We start from the raw sequence: 17259 nt of genomic DNA, 5'->3' as shown, positions 1-17259 counted from the left end.
AGGGAGAGACAGAGAGATATGAGAGAAAAGGAGAGACATCAAGGCATTACCCAGCCACCCAGGCAGTTCCACCTGGCGCTTCCACAGGGTATCAGGGTTTGAACACGGGGCCTCCTGCATAGTAAAGCATGTGTGCTACCAAGTGAGTTATTTCCCAGTCGTAACATTAAGTTTAAAAGAAACATTTCTAGAAAGTGTTGAGAACTGAGGTCTTTTTGCTTCTCTGCATGTCTTTCATTCAGAAATACCTACTGCCTTTGTTCTTAGCCATTTTGTACAACAAACAGCATTGTAACAGAGGTAGCATTCCCTTTTGGAGCAGGGAAGGTATGCTCAGAGCTCATTATATAAGGCCACCTCATCATCTGGGGCCCTAGTCAGGGAATCCTAGGATTCCCACACAGATATGATGAGCCTAGGCCACTAACAGATTCCTCTCTCCACCATCACTGGTCATCTCCAATAGGAACAACATCATAAACCCTCTTGTGAGCCTCTACAGGAACTTGCCCTCAATGTAGAACAATGACGCTAGGGACTGACCCACTCTAACTAGTATGTTAGCATACAAGCAGTGAAACATTTCAGGCAACTTCACAATTCTTGGCTCCAAAAAGGCGAAACAGATATTCATGGTTTGGAATAAAAGTAAAGTGATGTGGGAGGTGGTATAGTGAATCAAATGTTGGACTCAAGCATCAAGTCTCAAGTTCAATGCCTGCTACTGAATATACTAAAGTGATTTTCTCACAAGAGCCTCTATTTCTTTACCTGTGAAATGAGGTGATGGCCTCTATTTCTTTACCTGTGTAAAGAGCCTCTATTTCTTTACCTGTGAAATGAGGTGATGGCTACATCTGCCTGTGTGTGGATTTATCCTTTGAAAGGACAGCCTGGAAGCAGCCATTGTAAAGTACTCATACCCTGGAGTTGCTCCCTGCCCTCTCACTCCAGAAAGCCTACCTTGAACAGCTCAGGTGCCTGCTTCTTGAGTTTCTCCATTTTCCACTCACTCTCACAGGGGTTGAGTGAAGAGGGCGGTGCGGTGCAGGAGCAGCGGCAGTCTGCACCTGAGCTCACGGTCTCCACGGTGTAGAAGTCCTCCACTCGCGCCCGCCCGCTGCGCACCCGGCTGCATGCATCCTTGCTCAGTGGCCGCATGATGCACTTACAACGGCAGTCAGAGCCCTCCGAGGTCATCCGCACCTGGTCTGCATCGCCAAACACCTGCAAGAGAGGCTTGCGTGAGTCGAAGGTTGGATGAAAAGGGGAGAGGAGAGGGAGGGGATAGTGCACAGTCCTTGGCTTGGGAACCTGCAACGGAACAGTTGAGAAGCTGGCACTTCTTATAGGGAAATAGAAGCCTGATAACAACTGAAATAGAAACCAGGAGATAGTTCACCTGGTAGAGTGCACACTTTATCATGCACGAGGATTCAGGTTTAACACCCCCAACTGCCACATGGGAGCATCAGGCAAAGGGTGTATCATGCTTCAGATACATTGGAGAAGTGCTTGTGGTGCCTCTCCTTCTCTGTCTCCTCCCCCTTTCTCTTATCCTCTATCAACAAAACAAAACAAAACAAACAAACAAAACACACACACACACACAAAACCAGGAGTCCAGGGAGTGGAATCATGAGGCAAGGCTCAAAGCCTCAGAAAAAGAATATATATATATATATATATATATATATATATATATATATATATATATATATATATGCGCCATTACTAAGAAGTCTTCCCTGATTACTCATGTCCAGTGACTCTCCTTATCTAAAGGCTTTTTCTTTCTTTTTCTTTCTCTCTTTTTTTCCTTCAGGCTTATCTCTGGGGCTTTGTGCCTGCACTATGAACCCACTGCTCTTGTGGCCATTTTTTTTGGTATTTTCTTGTATAGGACAGAGAAACTGAGAGGGGTGATGAAGATAGAGAGGGAGAAAGAGAGACACCTGCAGACTTTCACCGCTTGTGAAGCTATCCCCCTGTAGGTGGGGAGCTGGGGGCTTGAACCAAGAATCTTGTGCAGGCCCTTGTGCTTCATACTAAGTGTGCTTAACCTGATGTGCCACCGCCTGCTCCCCTCTTAAGGCTTTTTATTTATTGCACCAACTACTACCTACAATAGTTTATCTATTGGGGAGAGGGAGAGAAAGAGTCCAAACCTGGACATTATTGCTTGCTTTTTTTTTTTTTTTTTTGTCTCCCCTACTTTAATGAAAGTACCACTCAAGGCAGGGACTCCATCTAGGTCCCTTCTACATCTCCAAAACAGTGCCTGCCTGACCCAGAGTAGGGGACCTGTAAACATTGATGGGAGCAACAAAGCTGCATTTTGCAGACATTTTGCTGGAATGCAGGAAGAAAGCATGGTATTCTGGAGCCTGGATTAGTAGCTGTGAGACTATAGGCTACTTAACTTTCCTGCTCCTCTGTCTCCTCAGCTGCAAAATGAGCACCTGCTCTGTGTGGCTATTGTCAGGAATAAGTGAGTTAATATAGGTAAAGAATAGACCTCAGAACATTGAGAATCTTTAAGTGTGAGGCCCTGTTAATCCAGCTAGAGAAACAAGAGGCTCAGAGATGAGAGGTCGTAGGTCCAAGGTCAAACAGTTTCAAGTGGCAGGATCCATCATTGGACCTTACTCCAGGGTGAAATGTGAAATCACTGGTTTGTGCTGCTGACAACCCTGTATGTGACTTTAGAGAAATTATGTAACCTCTCTAAGCCTCAGTCCATCATTGGTAAAAACAGACTGAAACATGGCCTTTTCCTAGCAAGTATGAGAAGGAAGAAATGCCATGGCTTCCACCTAGTGGTTGACTCCCCTCTCTCCTTTTCCTTCAGTCCCACCCTGGGGTGTTACACACCCAGTAGGTACGTATGGAAACAAGTGGTCAGTTCAGTGAGGACAATGGAAGGTAACAGGCTTCGTCACCAACTCCAGCCTGTCTTGCCTAACTTACCAGGTGGGTTTCATTATTCTAGGTATATCTTTTCTGAGAGAGAGACACACACAGAGAGAAAAAAGGAGAAAAAGACCACAGCACTGAAGCTTCTAAGGCCGTGAGGGTTGGGCTTGAACTTGGGTTGTGAATGTGGTGAAGTAGGGTGAGCTATCCAAGTGAGCTATTTTGCTGGTCCCTAGTCTCTTTCTTTCTTTTTATTTATTTATTAAATATTTATTTATTTATTCATTCCCCTTTTGTTGCCCTTGTTGTTTTTTATTGTTGTTGTTATTATTATTGTTGTCTGTCTTCATTGTTGGATAGGACAGAGAGAAATGGAGAGAGGAGGGGAAGACAGAGAAGGGGAGAGAAAGATAGACACCTGCAGACTTGCTTCACCGCCTGTGAAGTGACTCCCCTGCAGGTGGGGAGCCGGGGGCTCAAACCTTACACCGGTTCTTGCGCTTTGCCCCACATGCGCTTAACTCGCTGAGCTATCGCCTAACTCCCCCTAGTCTCTTTCTTAGCTAGCTTTGAAATACAGGAACCCACAGCTCAGTGACAAATACCCCAGGCTTCATGGCTGCTCTCTTCTGACTGAGGTCACCTTGACCTCGTTAAGTTCATAGCTTCCTTGGGTTTTCTGTCAAACTCAGTGTCCATGGGTGTTCCAGAGTTCACAATGGAAGAGTGGTCACTGCATCATCTTTGCTGTGTTCGAGCCCCTGGTCCCTTCTGATCCTGAGTGATAGGCAGAGATACAGGAGAAATAGTTCAAGGCATTTCTTGACCTTCAAAGTCCTGGGAGGATCTGGCATTGCAAACTCAGATCACAGAGAGTCACTTATGGAGGCTGCTTGGAGTAGGGCACCCTTTGGGAACATCTTAAAAGGAGAAGAGGTTTCCAGGGAGAGCAAGTCCAAGACAAGCAAGGGTCTGGTCCTTTTAGAGCCTAGTTGTGGATCATGCAGGCTGCTACATGTAGGGAGCCTGAGCTGCCAGAAGGTGGGGCTGGGGGTGGTAGAGCCTGGCTTGGTGAGGGTCTTGAGAGCTGGCTGAGGATTCTGCCTTCTTCCTAAACACACTGGAGAGGCATGGAAGAGTTTGCAGCTGAAGAGATGCTGAGTCAGAACTACATCATGAGAAGATCACTCAGGCAGCTTCACGGATAGGTGGTGGAGGGAGGAGGTGAGCCTGAGGCACAGAGCCCAGGAAGGCAACACTGAAAACTTACTGAGAAACTGTTGAACCTGTACAGTGCTGGAGGTTCAAGTTTCTCCCTCTTTTTTTAGTCCTCTGAATCTCCATCTCAAATGAAAGAAAATAACTCTTTTTTAAATGTTTTTTTAAATATTTATTTATTTTAAATAACTCTTGAGCTGAGTGGTGCACCTGGTTGAGCGCACATGTTACAATGCCACGGGCCCGGATTCAAGGCCCTGGTCTCCACCTGCAGGGGGAAGGTTTTGCAAGTGGTGAAGTAGATTGCAGATGTCTCTTTGTCTGTTTCTGCCTCCCTCGCACACACACACACACTCTCTCAACCTCCTTCCCTCTTGATTTCTAGCTGTCTCTATCCAATAAATAAATACAAATAATTAAAAAATTTGAAAAAAATTCTTATAGTATCTTACAAAATTGGGGGGGGGCAGTGGTTGGGGACACAGCCAGGGAGGGGCATGCTACAACTGTGTCTCCTTCATTGGATTACTTGACCTTTCTCTTTTTTTTTAATATTTTATTTATTTATTCATGAGAAAGATAGTGAAAGAACTAGACATCACTCTGCTACATGTGCTGCCAGGGATTGAACTCAGGACCTCATGATTCAGAGTCCAATGCCTTATCTGCTGCACCACCTCCCGGACCACAACTTGACCTTTCTGTACCTCAGTTTCTTCAGCTATAAAACGAGGGTAGTACTAGTGGCTGCTCTGCATGAGGACTCAAAGACAAAAATATTAGTAGCATGCCGAGCCCAGTGCCAGGAGCACGTGGAGTAATGTGTACTCTGCAGCTGTGATTATTATCCTCACCCCAACCCCTGACAATCCTGATGGGGCTGGTGATCCCTCCCTCCCTTCCTTCCTTCCTTCCTTCCTTCCTTCCTTCCTTCCTTCCTTCCTTCCTTCCTTTTTCTCTCTCTCTGTTTCTTTCTCTCTTTCATATTTTTATATTTTATTTTAATGAGAAAGAGAGAGAGGGAGGGAGAGAGAAAGACCAGAACACCACTCTGCTCTGTCTCATGGTGGTGCTGGGGATTGAACCTGGGACCTCAGGGCCTCAGGCATGAGAGTCTTTTGCATAATCATTATGCTGTCTCCCCAATCCATTTGTTTTTTCATGTGGGTGTAGCATATGTAAACTTGGCAGTTTCCTACAGAAAATAAAACAACATTGGAGCCATCAAATGACCCATGTAAAGGGATTAGAGTCCAGAGTGGGTGAACATCTAGGAGAGGAGGTTGGGGAAGAGAGTTGCAGTGAGTTGCTTTGTCCTGGGCACTCTGGGGGTGAAGTGTGTGCTGGGCACTATGAGGCAATCTGTCTTCCTGTGAACACTCTCAGCTCTACTCAGGGTCCTGCACATTCCTGATGCCACTGCTCATGGGTCCCTTTTCCAGCTCTGCCAGGACCTCTAGGCACTCACACCAACTCCTGCTTGGGGAGTCCAAGGGGTGGATGTGGACGCTGGGCCAGGGAGACCTTCTCCTGAGGAAACCCCACCATTCCACTGGCAGCCTCCACATCAGGCTACCACATTCCTCTTCTCCTTAGATGAGGTGCTGCATCCTAATGGGGGTGGCCAAGGGCCTGATACTGGCTAAGAGTCAGAAGAGGCCTTTGTTCTCAGTCCTAGAGGCCAGCGGCTCAGGCAGGGCCTGACACCCTGTGCTTACTATGCATGGCCTTGACTCTTCTGAGCCTCAGCTCCCCCACCCTCTCTGTAAAACGAGAACCATAACAGACTTTTCCTGCTCAACTGGACCTGAGGCAGAAATGGGTTGATGCTATAGGGCACCAGGCATGGAGACTGGCACAGAGCACCTGCTAAGAAGTTCCTTCTGGGGAATCAGACGGTAGCGCATCGCATTAAGCACAGGTGGCGCAAAGCGCAAGGACCGGCGTAAGGATCCCAGTTCAAGCCCCTGGCTCCCCACCTGCAGGAGAGTCGCTTCACAAGTGTTGAAGCATGTCTGTAAGTGTCTTTTTCCCTCTCTGTCTTCCCCTTCTCTCTCCATTTCTCTCTGTCCTATCCAACAACGACGACATCAACAATAACTACAACAATAAAAAATAACAAGGGCAACAAAAGGGAATAAATAAATATAAAAAAAGAATAAAAAATATTTTTTAAAAAAGTTCCTTCTGTTCAGACTGCTGCTAGGGGCTCAGAAAAGGCTCAGTGGGTAGAGTATAAGCTTTGTTGTGTTTGATCCCTATCACCACCATGAATGACATCAGGGGAACTCAATGGATGGTGGAGTGGTGCTTCGGTAAGTAGATGGAATGAAAGTAAATAAATTAAAGTAAAGAAAAAAACAGTTGAGGAGTTTGCTCAGTGGTGGAGTACTGAGTGTCTCTCCTTCTTTATCTCTTTCCCTCTATCAAAAAAAGGGGGGGGGAGAAAAACCAGAATCACATGTGCCAATGTGATGCTGTTGTTTTTTTTTTCACTCATTAATACATAAATATATTTGAACAATTAAGAGTTTGGGAGGTGGCACAGTGAGTAGGATGCTGAATTTGGAAGCATGAGGTCCAGAGTTTGATCTCTGGTGTCCTAGGATGCCAGAGATATGCTTTGGTTCTCTCACTCTTTCTCTTTCCTCATCTTCTATTAACAAATAAATTGATAAAGTTACAAGCTTTCTAATAAGTAATTAAACTAACTAAAAAATAAAATAAAATTTCAGGAGGTGGTGCAGTAGATAAAATATTGGACTTTCAAGCACGAGGTCCTGAGTGTGATCTCTGGTATATATGCCAGAGGGATGCTCTGGCTCATATTCTGTCTTTCTCTGCTATTAACAAACAAATAAGCAGTTCATACAATAAAAATAAATGACCCAGAAGGTGGCACAGTGGCTAGAGCATCTGACTTACAAGCATGATATTCAGAGTTTGATCCCTGGCAGTGCCAGAGTGATGCTCAGGTTCCCCCCCCCTTTTTTTCTCATAAATAAGCAAAATAGCTGTCAATAGCCCTACCTCATATATTTTTTTATTATCTCCCTTTGTTCTCATCACCATCTGAGAGAGGAGAAAGCTCAGCACTAGAGAAGACTAAAAGAGTCCTCCCAGGGTGCCCACAGCACATCCTGACTCCAAAATTTGTATTTTGTGCCCTTTATTCCACCACCACCCATAGTCACTAAGCAAGGGCTTCTCTACCCCCCAGTTGAGCTGAGTTGTCCTGTAGAGGGGCTACAAGCTGAGGGCTGGGCTAAATTTCCCACTGGGTCTGACCCATGCTAACTTTGGCATGAGTGCTGGGAAGGCTGCCAAGCAGGAAAATGCTTACTTTGCCTTTCTCCCTCAAAATCTATTCCAGAAGTGTTGTTCAAGACATATTTATGCTATAACCTCCCAAAGCATGGGTAGTTTGTGTTAAACAAAATAAGGGGGGATCCAGGTGGTAGTGCAGCGGGTTAAGCGCACGTGGGGCAAAGCGCAAGAACCAGTCTAAGGATCCCGGTTCGAGCCCCCAGCTCCCCACCGGCAGGGGAGTCGCTTCACAGGCAGTGAAGCAGGTCTGCAGGTGTCTATCTTTCTCTCTCCCTCTCTGTCTTCCTCTCCTCTCTCCATTTCTCTCTGACCTATCCAACAATGACATCAATAACAACAATAATAGGTACTACAACAATAAAACAACAAAGGCAAGAAGAGGGAAAATAAAGAAATAAAAAAAAAGAGAGAGAATGAAAAACAATGATGGGTGGTGGTGCAGCTCACTTGGTAGAGCACACACATTACCAAGACCCCATTCCCACCAGCAGGGGGAAGGATTCACAAGCAGTGGAGCAGTGCTGCAGGTGTCTCTCCTCTGTATCTTTCCCTCTATCAAAAAAAAAGGGGGGGGAGGAGGAATAAATAAATATCCACTAGGAGCACAGAAGCAGTAGAGTTGGACAGGCATGGAGTCTCTGTGACAACCCTGGTGGAAAAAACAAAAACAAACTCGGATATTTGTAAGGAAATCTTACAAAGAGGTGTCAGGAGGGTATACTTGAAATTTTTCTGATGGAGGATGGATAAATCTGGCCAGAATGAGGAGGCAGGGGTGGGGTGGGGCGAGTTGTCAAACTGTGTAATGTTTCAATCTCAAACTGTGTCGCCCTGAGGTTGAAGCTTCTGTCTTCTCTCAGGGACAGCCCAGACTCACTGAGAGGCAGTTCCTTGCCTTCCTGCAGCCTACTACTGGCTGGATACCTTCCCCCTAGAAACAACCAGTACTTAGTCTAGCCCACAAACAGCCAGTACTTAGTCTAGCGCAAATTCCATACAGCTTCTTCTCCCAAGACCACCTCTCTCTACTCTCCCACTAAACCCAGTACTTAGAGCCTACTTGCTACTCTGGAATAACCAATAGTTTTCTGCTTTTTCATCATAAATATCTCCCACTTTTGTCCTGCTCTCCAGTCCAGGGATACCATCTGAGTTCAGGCCACATTAACTATTACTTGTACAGTACAACAGCCCAACAGGCCTCTCTCCCCTGAATTATTCTTCCTAAAGGTTCTGTCTGATGACCTGCTGCTGCAAGCATGGGTGTGTGTGTGTGTGTGTGTGTGTGTGTGTGTGTGTGTGTGTGTGTGTATGTGTGTGTGTAGGGGGATAGAGCCTTGCACATATGTGATGTTCACTGCTCTGGTCTGCTTTCTTGGAAAGAGACAGAGAGATAGAGATGGAGATGGGAGAGAAGACACCACAGCACTGGCGCTTCCTAGGCTGCATCCATTTGTCCTATCCAGTAAGTTATCTCTCTGGTCTGATGATGTGTTACTCTTGCTCCACAAACTTCAGTGGCTCCCTACCATTTCCATGAGTTCTCCATGAGATTCAAATGCTGTGGGAAGCACTTTGAAAAAGCAGATGCCCTGACTTTGCTTCACTTCCCTATACTCAGGTCCTCTAACCATCACTTCTCCACTTGCTTTTATTTTGCCAACTGGGTTGTCATTCGGGCCTACTGCCTTCACAATTCCACTGTTTCTATTGGCCAGCTCTTTTCTTTTCTTTCTTTCTTTTCTTACATTTTATTTATTTATTTATTTATTTATTTATTTATTTATTTATAAGATAGATAGACATCAGAGAACTGTTCAGCTTTGGCTTGTATGGTTGTGCTGGGGATTGAACTTGGGACCTCAGAGCCTCAAGCATGGAAGTCTTCTGTATAATCATTAGGCTGTCTCACCAGTTCCCCATCACCATCTTTTTTTAATAGAAGGTGAGAAAGAGGGCAAGAGAAAGGAAGAAAGAGGAAAGAAGACAACTGTAGCACTGCTCTACTGCTTGTTAAGCTTCTCCCTGCAGTTGGGGTCTGGGGGCTTGAACCTGTGTTCCCATACATGGTAATGTGTGCACTCTACCAGGTGTGCAACTTCATCCTTTTTCTTTAATGTTTAAAAACACTTTATTTGCTTTATTTTGGTAAGAGACACCAGAGCACTGCTCAGTTCTGGTTTATGGTTGTGCTGGGGATTGAACAAGTGTCAGGCTTGAAAGTCTTTTGCATAACCATTGTGTTATCCCATCAGCCCACTCTGTCTTTTTTCTAAGGTGGTACTGAACAGTGAACCCAGGGATTTGCATGTGGGTGATATTACTGAATAAATTTTCTGTTATTTATTTATATATTTTTTGCCTCCAGGGTTACTGTTAGGGCTTGGCTCCTGCACTATGAATCCACTGTTCCTGAAGGCCCTTGTTCTTGTATTTATTGTTATTGTTGTCATTGCTGCTGCTGCTGTTGTTTTTGGATAGGACAGAGAGAAATGGAGAGAGGAGGGGAAGACAGAGGGGGAGAGAAAGACACCTGCAGACCTGCTTTACCACTTGTGAAGCGACCCCCTGCAGGTGGAGAGCCAGGGGGCTCGAACCAGGATCCTTATGCCGGTCCTTGAGCTTTGAGTCACCTGTACTTAACTGGTTGAGCCCCCTTCTCCCCTTTCTCCGTCTTCTCCTCCACTCCCCATTTCTCTCTGTCCTATCCAACAACGACGACATCAATAACAACAAATAATAACTACAACAATGAAACAACAAGGGCAACAAAAGGGAATAAATAAATATTTTTTTTTAAAAAAAGAAAATTCTTCTGAATGTATTACTTAAAAAAAAAGATGTGTGCTTTCTTGGGTGCTGGAGCTTGAATTTAGCTTGTGATTTATTGTTAAACCATCCTCCTGGCTCTTTTCTCTTTTAATAGCTGGAGTTTGGTGCCAGCACAGTGACTCCACTGCTCCTGGGGGCCATTTCCCCCTCATCTTTTGTTGCTATAGACAGAAACTGAGAGGGAAGTGGGAGGGAGAATGAGAGACCTGCATTACTGCTTCACTGCTCATGAAGCTTCCCCACTACTGGTGGAGACCAGGGGCTTGAATCCCAGTCCTTGTACATGGCAACCTGTAAGCTTTACTGAGCCACTTCCAAGCCCCCCAACTCCATTTAAAAATATGTATGTATGTATGCATGTATGTATGTATATTGCCACCAGGGCTATTACTGGGGCTTGGTGCCTGCTTGACAAATCCACTGCTCTTGGCAGCCATTTTTAATTTTAATTTTTTATACAGAAAAAGGGAAATTGTGAGGAAACAGAGAGAGCAAGAAAGGGGGCTGGGCAGTGGTGCACCTGGTTAAGTGCACAGAGTACTGTGTGCAAGGACCCGGGCTCAAACTCCCCCCCCCCCCACAGCAGAGACACTTCACAAGTGAAGCAGCTCTGCAGTGTCTACCTTTCTCTCTCTCTCTCTCTCTATTTCCCCCTCCCATCTCAATTTCTCTCTGTCCTATAAAAAAAAAATTAAAAAAAGGGAAAAAATGGCATCTGTGAAGCTTCCTCCCCTGTGGGTGGGGAGCAGAGGCCTGAACTGGGTTTTTGTGCATGATAACCTGTGTGCTCAACCAGGTGTGCTACCACCCGCTTATTTATTTGGTTGTTTGTTTGTTTTCATGAGAAATAGGCACACACGGAGAGAGAAGGACCAGCATGCTGCTCAGCTTTGGCTTATGGTGGTGCTAGAGATTGAACCCATGAATGTCTGATGCACACATCACTTTGCTGTCTCCCTATGCTATCCAGGCACAATTTAAATGTTTTTATCTTTTTTTTTTTTTATGTGAGAAGGGGGGGAAGGAAATCACAAAGTACTGCCTCACTATCCATGGAGTTGTACTCTTTTTCTTTTTTTGCTATTATGTAGTGCTGGGGATCAAACCCAGGTCCTCATGCAAATACAGGGCATGTGACCCATCTCAACCCCTTAGTGCCCAGTCCAGGCTCTTTGGAGATTCCCCTAAAGATTGAGAGTCCTGGATTTCCAGAATTCATCTTGTTCCTTGAACTCCTGCCTAGGATATTTGGGCAGCCCAGTCTGACTCTTCTGAGCCTGTGTTCATGTCTGTTACGTGGGATAGGACCATGGAGGCCTCAGAACTGGTAGGAGGGCTGTGGAAGATCCTGAAAGTTAGGGCTAGGCACACAGGCTATTCTTGTGGGCTTTGTCCTGCGTGCTCAAGCCAAAGACGATGGTAGTACAAGATCTTCTTGGTAGAGAGACCTGTGGTGGGAGCTGGCTTGGTCCTATACTTTTCATGTGCAGAAGGGGGATTCCACTACTGTGCAGCCCTAGTCTGTTTCTAATTACACCCAGAAACTGAAATTCCTAGAGCCGAGGTGCAGCAACACCTAAACCCTTGGGACCAGCTTGGCCTGGAACATCTGATCCAGCCCAGAACACCACTGCCTGCTGGCTCTAGCCCCTCCTGCTCTCCTGGCCCACTTCCCACAAGTCTTGTCCTTCCCTCTGTCCTCAGGCCTCTGGTCAGTTGCAGGGGTGACCACATGTCCAGATCTCAGTTCTGAGCACATGGAGGAAGGGAGGTCACAGTAGTCCTTTGCTGATGGGGAAACTGAGGTAGATACAGTGAAGTTCCAACACAAAAAACAAACAAGCAAGCAAACAAACAAAACAAAAAAGGATGCCCAGAGGTGCTATGCTTCAGAGTCATGTGGCTGTGGTCACCTGTCTGGTCATCCTTACCTCTGTACTGGGCAGCCCTCAGAAATACTACAGAAGCTTTGAACTCCTTCTTTTACTCCCAAGCAGGACAAAGCACTTAGATGGATACTCCAAATTCTGTTTAGGGCTAGGAACACTGTAAACATGAAGTCAAAACACCCAGAACAAGTTGCTGGTCAGATCACAGAGTTCTGGCAATAGCTGTCCTTGTACCCTCTGAAAGTATCTGGGGGCCAAGGGAGGTTGGACTTCCTGGGAGCTTAAAGGCTGAGGAGAGGACCAATTTAACACTTCCAGGGCCCTAGATAAACTTCAAATCCCAGGCTGAGCCTCAGAAGGGTTCTCACTCACCCTCAAAGTAGACTTGGATAGAAGGAGGACTTCTGGGGGAGGGAGAGGGTGATAATGAAAACAGTTCTTTCTCTGCAGAACCAGCGGGAGTTTGGCTGTGCTGAGGAATGTGGAGTAAATTCACCCACTTGAGTTTTATTTTTCCCAGCTGGCTGAATTTGTAAGGGTGGGAGGTGGCTGGGGGAGGGTGGTGCTGAGTTCCCAGCTGTTTCACCCTCCATACTCCAGGATGCCCTCCCTACTCCACCCACCAGCTCTAGCTTGATCTGAAACAACTAAACACACCACATGCTCATACGTGTGCATACACACTCACACCATCCAACCTAGCAAGTCTCTCTCTCTTCCATACACACATAAACACAACCTAACAAGTCCCCCCCTCTCTTTAACACACACGGTGCACACACACACACACACACACACAAACACACACAACCTAGCAAGTGTTAGGCTGACTCACTACATAAACAGGGTGTTGGGTTCTCTTTGTCTTTGCTTTGTTTTAAATGTGAACCCTCCCCCACAAGCCCTAAACCCTCTTTGTGGCTGGGAGGGTGTCCAAGAACGAATATTCCTTCCAACCATTGAGATGAGAGGTGACAAAGCACTAACAGGTTAAGGGGTGGGTGGTTGTTGATCACTCAGTCTCCTACCTGAGCAAGGTCAGGGGATCCTAGAAGGTCTTCTATGAAGGGGGTTTGGGGAGAGATTGTTTTTTAGATGGGGAAACTGAGACCCAGAGACAGGCCATGATCTGCCCAAGATTCCAAAGCTAAAGAACAGCAATGTTTGGTAAAAAGAAGCAAGCAAACACGAACAGCAAAGTTTAAGAAAAAAAATTGTGTGTATATATGTGGAGCTGGGTCTTGCACATGAATGATTTCACTGTTCCAGGTAGAGTTTTCTTTTTTTAGATTTAAAAAATATTTATTATTGGATAGAGAAATTAAGAGGGGAGTGGGAGATAGAGAGGGAGAGCCACAGAGAGACACCAGCAGCCTTGCTTCACCAGTAGCAAAGCTTTCCCCCTGTAGGTGGGACCAGGGGCTTGAACTTGAGTCCTTGCACACTTTAGTGTGTGCACTTAACCAGGTGCTCCACCATCTGCCCCCCAGGTAGAATTTTCCATTCCTATTATTTCAGAGAGAAGCAGGGGTTAAAAGAAAGCACAAGAGACACCGTAGCACCACTCCATTATTCTAGAGGTTCATGGCACTCCCATGTGGGGTCAGGGCTCAAACTGAGGTCCTTACAGATGATAAGGAACACATTCTACTGCATGAGCTATCTGTCTCCTAGTTTCTGAACCCTAGGTTCTATTTTTAAATTTATATATATTAAGTGGTCCGGGAGGTGGCGCAGTGGTAAAGTTTTGGACTCTCAAGCATGAGGTCATGAGTTCAATCCCCGTCAGCACATGTGCCAGAGTGCTATCTGGTTCTTTCTCTCTCCTCCTAGCTTTCTCATAAATAAAATAAAATCTTAAAAAAATTATATATATTTTAAAAAATTTAAATATATACATTAAAAAATTAAGAATATGTAAAATTTACCAGAGCACTGCTCAGCTCTGGTTTATGGTGATGATGGGGATTGAACCTGGGACTTGAGAGCCTCAGGCATGAAAGTCTTTTGCATAACCACTATGCTTTCTCCCCAGCCCTGGGTCTTGGGTTTTAGTGGGAAGATACCTTCTCTCTCCTTGTCTAGGGTTAGGACTGCAGCCCACATGTGTTCATATCCTGAGCTGAGTCTTATAGCTGAGGGTTTCCCAGAGGCCACTGCTCATATCCTTACCATGCGTTCAATGACTTCTGCTCTTCTCCTGCCTGTTGACAGGAATGCCTCACCCTGTTGACAGGAATGCCTCACCTTCTACCCATGGAAGAGGATATAGAAACATCGAGAAGTCATTGCTTTGTCCCCATACTTAGGGTCCCCTACTCTCCTCTCCTCACTGTAGTGCTCCTCACATCCTCACTGGATCATTAACTCCCTCAGTGGTCTCTGCTCTGACTGACCCCAAGTTCTCTGCTCTCTACACATTCTGGGCCTCATACATTTTGGGGCCCCTGTAGTGAGATTTCATAATCACAGGTCATTTACTTGGTGGCATGTAGCATGCTATGCATTTTACAGGCTAATTTCACTAACCTAGACCTCTTCAACTACAGGGAGAGGAATGAACTGTTATTTCCATATTTACAGGTAAGGGAACAGAGGAGGCTCCAAAGAGGTAAGGGCCCAACCCAAGGTCACTTAACTGAGAGGTGGAGGTAGGATCTGAATGCAGCTAGGACACAAGGGCAGATCTTTTAGTCCTGAGAATAGTCTTTTCTGGAGCCTCAGTGTCCCCCAGAGTATATGTATCTATTCATCTACTGGTGCTGGTGGCCAGCCCTACTTGGTTCACTATAGAGGGGCTCTGGGTCTCCAGCACGACCTGAAAACCCTGGGATTTCTGCAAATCTGTGAGCCGCTGGGATACCAAGGTGTATGCCCCCACGTGCATCAACACATGGGGATCTCTTCCCGAGAGTGGGGTCTGTCTCTTCTGTCTCTTGTCTGCCTCCCTTATTATTATTATTATTGCCTCCCTTATTTTTAATATATTTACTATTGGATAGAGACAGAGAGAAATTGAGGGGAAGACAGGGAAAGAGATAAACACTTGCAGACCGGCTTCATCACTCGTTAACCTTTCCCCTTGCAGGCGGAGACCAGGGGCTGGAACCTGGGTCCTTGCACACTGTAACGTGTGTGCACTTAACCAAGTGCGCCACCGCCTAGCCCCGTCTGCTTCCCTTTTAAGCTCCCAGCGCCCCCTCTCCTCGGCCTTGGTCTCTAGTGCTAATCTCCTCTCAGCCCGGGTCCCCAGTACCCCAGTGCTTCTTCCCTGCGCGTTTGACCTTTTTCGCTCTGTCTTCAGTGCTAAGCCCGAGGTCCGCCGTGCCCAGGTCCAGGGCTCTCGGCACCCTCCTCCGTCCGCATCCCCAGCTACAGCGCCCCCTCGCGCCCCGGTGCCCTCGGAGCTGCGCCCGGATGCGAAGGCAGCGCGTACCTTGCTGTCCGCGAGCGCGGGGTCGGTGCGCAGCAGCAGCAGCGGCAGCAGCAGCGGCCACAGCAGGAGGAGGCTGGGAAGCGGCCGGGCCCGGGCTCCCAGGGCGGCAGCAGCCATGGCGGGACACTCTCCGCGGGCACCGCTGGCCGGGGGCGGGCGCTCGGCAACGGGAGCCGCGCCACCGGTTTTGTGCCGCCCTCTCAACCGGCGGGGCGCACCCCTAGCCCGCCGGCCGCTCCCGCCCCAGGCCCCCTGCAGCGGCGCTAGGGGCGGAGCCAGGCTGGAGGGGGCACCCTGCCTCGCCCCGCCTGCACTAGGTGGGGCGCTGCCAACCGCCAGCGCACCAAAGGGCATCTCTCTAAGGACTGAAAAAAGAAGGGGTGGGGGCTTAAGAAAAGTCTGGGGGGGTTTCCCACCCACCCAACCCCCCCCCCCCCAGCGCCACCGAGGTACTGTTTGTTTTGTGAGATATAATGGAGCCTCCAATTTGAGACTCAGTTTTCTCATCTGAAAATCAAGGGACCTTATGCGTTCCTTCTAGAGTGGCTGTAAAATCCCCTAGTGATGTTCCAGGGCAGGCGAGCCTTTGAGCTCCGAAGGCCCTGACTTCGCGGGATTTCTCTCTCCCTCTCTCTCTCCCTCTCTCCCTCTCCTGCACATTCTTTTCCTCTTTCTCCTCAAGGCCCCTTCCCTCTGTCCCCACTCTCCCAACTAAACTCAAGTAATGCCCACCTGCCCTCCTCCTCCCCAGCATCTTGAAGGGGCACTTCATCTCTCGACTTCCTAAAAAATAAATAAAATAAATATAAATAAACCAAGGAGCCATGCAGGTTTCCCCTCCCACCATCCCTTCATTTCTGGGGTCTTGGGTCTCATCACTCCACGAAAATGCCTTGTTGGGGGGCCTCTGGACTTCCTGTAACCCAAGCTAAGGTGGCAACTCTGCTCTCCCAGAACTGGCAGCCCCTGATCACACCTTCTCAGTTCTTCTCTCTCGGTTTTTTTTTCAGATTTCCTTTATAGTTCGTTGTGGGGGGGGGGAGGGTGAGGAAGAGGAACGCTTTTCTACAGGGCATTTGCCTCTGCACATCTTGGGGGGTTCAGAACCCCACTTTTTTTACTCTGTAGTATCCTTTCCCTTGAGACCAAGGAAGCTCCACCTGTGTATCTACTTGCCTGACTTCCCAAAACTGCTAAAAACAAACAAAAAACAAATAACCCAACAAGTTTCTGCCACCCCATCTTCACTTAACCTGAGCTCCCAAACATATGCCTTTCATTCACCCTTTCCCTTATTTTTCTTTACAGAATTTCACTCTATGAGTCTATCTGTTGGGTATGTCTCTTAATGTGGCTCATGCACTTCCCTTGAAAGAGAGAATAAGGCCACCAGTGCACATAGTTGTCCCTCCCCAGAAACGGCTGGGTCTGTGCTCTGAAAGTGTGGTCCCTCAGCCAGCAGCCTCATCCTTTCGTGGGACTGGATTTTCTGTCCGTGCCCCACTTCAAGAAAAACAAATTTTGATACTCTGAGTAGGACCCTGTCATGTTTAAACAAGTCTTCCAGGGTTTTATGGTTAGATAACCACTGGCTCAGCTCAAGGTCAGCTGCCCCAGTACTCTCAGCTGGTTTAAAGAATC

The 17259-nt window shown here is 47.0% G+C and overlaps 1 protein-coding gene across 3 annotated transcripts in view; it reads right to left on the bottom strand.

Moving 5' to 3' along the window:
- OLFML2A (olfactomedin like 2A) overlaps positions 1–15879 on the bottom strand; it is a 45930-nt gene extending 30051 nt beyond the window's left edge. Inside the window, exons 1-2 of one of the 3 annotated variants that reach the window (XM_060200143.1) lie at positions 15619–15879; positions 964–1227 (exon numbers count right to left, since the gene is read on the bottom strand). In XM_060200143.1, the coding sequence (XP_060056126.1) occupies positions 964–1227; positions 15619–15735 (381 nt within the window). In that variant the 5' untranslated portion in view covers positions 15736–15879. The remainder of the gene's footprint in view (positions 1–963; positions 1228–15618) is intronic. The other 2 variants (XM_060200144.1, XM_007539981.3) reach the window with 2 other exon arrangements.
- Positions 15880–17259: the final 1380 nt, after the last annotated feature.

The sequence above is a fragment of the Erinaceus europaeus genome, chromosome 10 (genome assembly GCF_950295315.1).
Source record: "Erinaceus europaeus chromosome 10, mEriEur2.1, whole genome shotgun sequence".
In the NCBI taxonomy this organism is placed as follows: Eukaryota; Metazoa; Chordata; class Mammalia; order Eulipotyphla; family Erinaceidae; genus Erinaceus; species Erinaceus europaeus.
The sequence above is the reverse complement of the archived record's forward strand: the minus strand, read 5'-3'. Positions and strand labels throughout refer to the sequence as shown.